The sequence below is a fragment of the Ammospiza caudacuta genome, chromosome 4, assembly GCF_027887145.1.
Source record: "Ammospiza caudacuta isolate bAmmCau1 chromosome 4, bAmmCau1.pri, whole genome shotgun sequence".
Taxonomy (NCBI): Eukaryota; Metazoa; Chordata; class Aves; order Passeriformes; family Passerellidae; genus Ammospiza; species Ammospiza caudacuta.
In genome coordinates, this window is record NC_080596.1 from 61,451,106 (window position 1) to 61,456,481 (window position 5,376).

General features: G+C 57.5%; 1 protein-coding gene across 1 annotated transcript; it reads right to left on the minus strand.

The window, feature by feature from the left end:
• Positions 1–2,206: 2,206 nt before the first annotated feature.
• MSX1 (msh homeobox 1) lies at positions 2,207–5,054 on the minus strand. The gene is made up of 2 exons (XM_058804074.1): positions 4,584–5,054; positions 2,207–3,150 (listed from the first exon to the last, which is right to left on the minus strand). The coding sequence occupies exons 1-2, from the start codon at positions 5,017–5,019 to the stop codon at positions 2,720–2,722; spliced, it is 867 nt and encodes a 288-aa protein (XP_058660057.1). The 5' UTR covers positions 5,020–5,054; the 3' UTR covers positions 2,207–2,719.
• Between the last annotated feature and the right edge of the window lie 322 nt (positions 5,055–5,376).

The following is a 5,376-nucleotide window of genomic DNA, read 5'->3' on the forward strand; positions in this document are numbered from 1 at the left end:
GATTCCCAACTTATTGTCATTACTTAGTTATTAATTGTTCTCATCTGGGTTTAATTGAGCAACCAAGGACTTTAGCCCAAGGGTCAGGGGGAAAACTTAAAGCAAAGACATGTTCAATAGGAATCCTGCGCTTCGAATATCCACCCCGAGTTAACAAAATGTAAAAAAAAAAAAAAAAAAAAAAAAAAAAAAAAAAAAAAATAAAGCAAAGCAAACAGAGACAAAGCGGAGAGATTAGAGAGATTAAAGGGTGCCGCTGCTTTGCCCGGAGTCTCGAGCCGCAGCGCCCAAAGGTGCCAGCAAAGGGGAGCAGCGCTTGTGGGGAGGCAGCTCCAGGCTGTCCTCCCTGTTTAAAATCTCTCGGATTTTAAGGGCATCTTTACAGGATAAACCCGGCCTCCTGAGCGATTAGATCTCCCCAAACCCGCTGTCTAATCGCGCAGAGGCTAAGTTAGAGAAAGAGATAAGCTGGAGATACCCAGCCTTTTTCTGCCAGAGACACAACGTGGGAAAAAGTCGGCACAGAGCTTTCCCGCTCCGGCGCGGCGTTGGGCGCTGGGGTCGGGATCACAGACACTGTCATTTGCACAGAGAAAAGAAATGATAGGAAAAGAAAAGGGTTAGGAAAAAAGTACAGGGAAAAAAAAAAAAGGGCAAGAAAAGAAAACAAACAACCACAAAAGCCCCAAACTCACCCCAGCTCAAAAATGACTGGGCGGCCAGAGCCGAGCGAGAGAAGAGAAGGGGGATTAGAGCAGCGAGCTCTGGAGAAAGTGACTGTGTTCAGGTATGTTGTTTCGCTGAGTTATTGAAAGCATCATTGATACTTAGGAGATGATAAAAGTCCTGCCTCGCCCCCAGCTACAGTCTCGCTGGAGCCACAGTGCCTGCAGAAGATTGCCGAGCCTCATTACAGCAATTATTTTCCTTCTAACTTTGCTTCAACCTTAACGTTTTAAATTGCTGGAAATGAAAGCAGCGGGGTGGGGGGTAGGGGGAAAGACAGAAAGAAAAATAGAGTCCCGATTTCTCAGCGACTATTCCTTGAGCACAAAGATAAAGCACGAAAAAAAAATAAAAGGAAAAGGAAAAAAAAAAAAAAGAAAATGAGGAAACCAACTCTCTCCCTTACCCGAGGGATTCGTCAAACCAAAGCGGGTGGAGCGGCGCACTGAGGGGGCTCAGGGCGCAGCTGGCGGGGACGCGGCGAGGCGGCGGCGCCGGTGCTGGCGGGAGCGGCAGGCGCGGAGCCGGGGCTGCGTGTCCGCCGGTTTCCTCCGCGGGGCTCTCAGACGTCGCCAGCGGCTTCCTCGGGGCCGTGGTCGGCCGGGACGAGTTTCTAGCGGAGCCAGCCGCTGAGAACGGCGGGTGTTCGAAAACCCGAGGGTGAGCAGGAGACACGGCGCCGAGCGGTCCCGACCGTCGGTCCCGCGGGTGCCGCCGGGCCCGCACTCCTGCCCAGCGCCATGGTCCCCACGCCCCATCGGCTCCGGTGCTGACACTGCCTCGCCATTAGCGTCCTTTATCCCCATCTTCAGCACCAGCCGAACCGCGACAGCCCCTCTCGTCCCCACCGCCCCAAATCCCGGTACTCCGTCCCTCCGAGTCACATCGGCCGGCAAATGGAGCTCTGGGGAAAGCCCCTTCTCTCGCACCACGCTCGGCACTGAGGCGTGGGACACGTCAGGCCCTCCCCAGTCTTCACGGCTAGAGGGTCTGCGGCCGGGACCCTCCCAGGCACAGGGACCGGGCAGGGAGAGGAACAACTTTTCTCTTTCCTAGGGCCAAGGAAACACGGCCGGTCCCGGCGCCGCTGGGGGAAGCAGCAGCGATCACATGCACCTTCGGGGCAGGAATGCGGAGGGAACTGCTGGCCAGGAGCAGTGGGGGAAAGGAGAAAACCTCAAACAGCTGTGAGGACCGGGTAGCTCCGGGATACACAGAAAATTGAAAACTCAGCTGCTGTCTCACCATCCAAGGCTGAAGTCTCCTGGAGAAGAGGGAAAACGGCTGCTTAGAGCCGGTCCCTCTCTCATCCCCTAATACACATTCAGTATCTCTCATCCCCTAACACACATTCAGTATCTTCTTCTGTCACACCCCAGAGGGCAAAGAGCAAATAAATTGCAAACAGTAGCTTAAAATTAATTTATTTAACAAATATAGCTATAATATAAATGATAATAAAATTTCAAATATACAGTATATTACATAGTACACAGAGCCCCTTCCAAAGGAGCTGGTGAAGGAGCAAAGAAGGTAACAGACAACACTGTTACACGGGAATGGGAAAGGCTGTTGTACACTTCTGTCTCTTGACCTCAGCCTTGCAGAAAGTAAGAGAAATGTCCTGTCTTTCAGTCCCCTTTTTCCATCTCTTCCACAGTTCCTTCCCCTGCGTCAGGGGGCTCTCTGCAGGCTGCCAGCTGGACCCAGTAAAGCAGGACACATTCGGCCCATCACCACGCTGCATCTGGAAAAAGCTGGGGCAATGCCTCAGGTGTCTGCCAGCTCCCCAGGACTGCTGAGGAGACCAGAACAGTGCTGGGATAAGGGCTCAGCATCAGAGGGGGAAGCAGAGAGGTCAAGCAGAGCCAAACTGGAGGAGTCTCTGCCATAGGCTCCACGGGGAAGTCCACAGAAAAGAGCCAGAGGAGCAGGGAGGGAGTTTGTATGGAGCCAGCGGGAGCAGACAGCAGGGCTGGGCTCGGCTCAGGCTCTATGTGAGGTGGTACATGCTGTATCCCACATGTGCTGTGTACAGTCCCACAGGAGCCACGGGCAGCCCTGCCCGCTGAAAAGGGCTGGAGGCACCGTACAGGGATGCACCGGCCACGGCCGGGCCGCCCAGTGGGAAGGAGATGCCAAAAGCAGCAGGCGGGAGCATGGGCTTGGCTGCCATCTTCAGCTTCTCCAGCTCAGCCTCCTGAAGCCTCTTGGCCTTGGCGCGACGGTTCTGGAACCAGATCTTCACCTGGGTCTCGGTGAGGCTGAGCGAGCTGGAGAACTCGGCGCGCTCGGCGATGGACAGGTACTGCTTCTGCCGAAACTTCCTCTCGAGGGCCAGCAGCTGCGCCGTGGTGAAGGGTGTCCGGGGCTTCCTGTTTGTCTTGTGCTTGCGCAGGGTGCAGGCGGGCGGGCTCAGCCGTCCTGTGCCCGGGAGCAGCCGGGGAAGAGGGGAAAGGAGACACCTCGGTTAGCAGCGGCCAAACCCCACAGCCTGCAGAGCCCCCTCCCTTGTCAAAGCTGAGGTGGAGAAAGGGAGAGGTAGGGTCCCACTTCAAGTAAGGTGCCCCAAATCACCAGGGTTGCCTGGGACACACTGAAAATTGCCGTCTCCCTTTCTAAAAAAGAGAGCTGTGCTTCACATCAGGAAGCTCTGACTCCATTGAAAATGCCCGGCAACGGGCAGGAATCAGACACCCACAAACCCTGCACCTCCTGCCTTCACGGCTACCTTGGCTCATGCACAGGAGACGCAAATAAAGGGAATGGCCTTCCAAAAAGAAGGAAAAAACTCCTGTTTTTTTTATTGGATTACAGGAAAAAAAATAAAACGGGCTGGCTTCTCAGTCTCACACCCTCTTCATTAGGCCCCTGGGAACCGGATTAAGCATGTAATTAATTACGAGGTCTGAATTGACACTCATGCTGTATCTACCACTCTTCACTGGCCTGCTCCTCTCTTATTTAACATTTCTAAGGGTCTCCAACATCCATCTGTCCCGGTTTACTTAGCAACAGCAAATTTAACTTCGCAATTTAAATAAATTAAACCACTGCTTTGCTCTACACAAGTCCTGTCGGAAAACCTGCCGTTTTCCAAGGGACAGAGAAAGCAGCTCTGTTTGCAGCTTTGCTAAGGGCACCCCAAACGCTTGGAGATCCTCAGACCGAGGTCATCCCTTTGCACGGGATCCCTGGCAGGAAGGGAGCGCGGCCAGGCCGAGGGCACCCGGCCCATACTGCCCAGACCCGGGCTCGGCGCAGCCACTGGAAATTACCGGCCTTCTCTGATCTCGGCTCTCACGCTGTTTTCGTATTAATTTAACTTTCTCTGCATTAAAGCAGGAAAACATCACTGATTATGACTCTTCGGTGTTCGGACGTGCACCATTTAAGACACCACCCGGTGGGGCTGAAGCCCGCAAAGCTGCCGCTTCTAAGAACCCGGTCTGTGCGCATCCTTAAGGAATTACTTGAGCCACTTTCTGACGAGAGGCTCAGTGATGTTGAGTCGAAATTTACATAGCTAGTTCGAGCCCCAGGTTAAATTAACAGGCTGACCGCGTTGCTTTTTCTTCTAACCCCCCCCCCCGTTAACATTTGGCACGAGATGTCAGCCTGGCACGGCCGCTCTTCCTGTGCGCTCGCAGCCATCCTACACTCTCGAATCCGTCCAGTACTTTGGACGGATCGAAGTGGCCCAGAAAAGTGCGAACAGCACGGAAAAATATACCGGGAGAGGCAGGCAGGGCGAAAGCGACAGGAAAACCCCGGTCACCCGCGCAGCTTTGCCCTCGGTCCGCCCGGCCCCGCGGAATGTCGCAGCCAGCCCGCAGAGTTCCCATCCCATTACTTACTCGGGGGAGGCGGCGAGAACCGTGGGGTTTGCATCCAGGGGCTCCGCTCCTGCTTCTCGGGGCTCTCCGCCTTGACGAGCGTGTCCTCGGGCAGTTTGACCAGCCCCCCGACGGAGAAGTGCCCGCCGAGGGGCAGCGGGGAAGGCGGCGCCTCCGCCGACAGCGCGCCCAGCCGAGGGCTGAGACTGGCGCGGGAGGCCGCCCCAGCGCCCTCGGGTCCGTCCCTGCCTCCCGGCTTCCTGTGGTCGGCCATGAGCGCCTCCACGCTGAACGGCAGGAGGGATGGGGAAACCTTGGGCTTGTCGCTTTCCTCCTCCCCGCCCATCGCCGCCACGACGGGGAGCGCGCCGCCGCCGGGACTGCTGAAGGCGGATGCGGGCAGCTCGTCGCTGCGGACCCCGGTGGGCGCGGCGGTCATATCCACAGCCGGGGCCATGCAGGGGCAGCCGACCGATGCCACCGCAGCGCCGGGCGGGAGCGATCGGCACCGCCGCTCATGGGGCCGGGGGACGCAGGCAGCCGACAGCACGCTCCAGCCCCGCGCCGCCGGCACCGCCTCATAAAGCGGCGCGCGGGCGGCTCCGCCCAACCGGCGCGCGGGGGGCGGGGCCACACCGCCCCATTGGTTGCGGCCCCGGCGGCGCGCGGGGGGGCGGGGCCGGGACTGCCGTCGGAACGTCCCGCGCGCCCCGCCCCTCCCCTCAGCCCTCTGTTCCGCTCCGCGTCCCCCGGGCCCGCTCCACGCCCCGGCTCTCGACTCGGGACGGAGAGAAGGGAGCCGGCGCAGTCCTCC

Coding starts and splice junctions, on each gene's coding strand:
- MSX1 (XM_058804074.1), bottom strand. CDS start 5,019: ATGGCCCCGGCTGTGGATATGACCGCCGCGCCCACCGGGGTCCGCAGC. Junction 3,151..4,583: donor GTTCTCGCCGCCTCCCCCGA/GTAAGTAATGGG, acceptor TCCCGGGCACAG/GACGGCTGAGCCCGCCCGCC.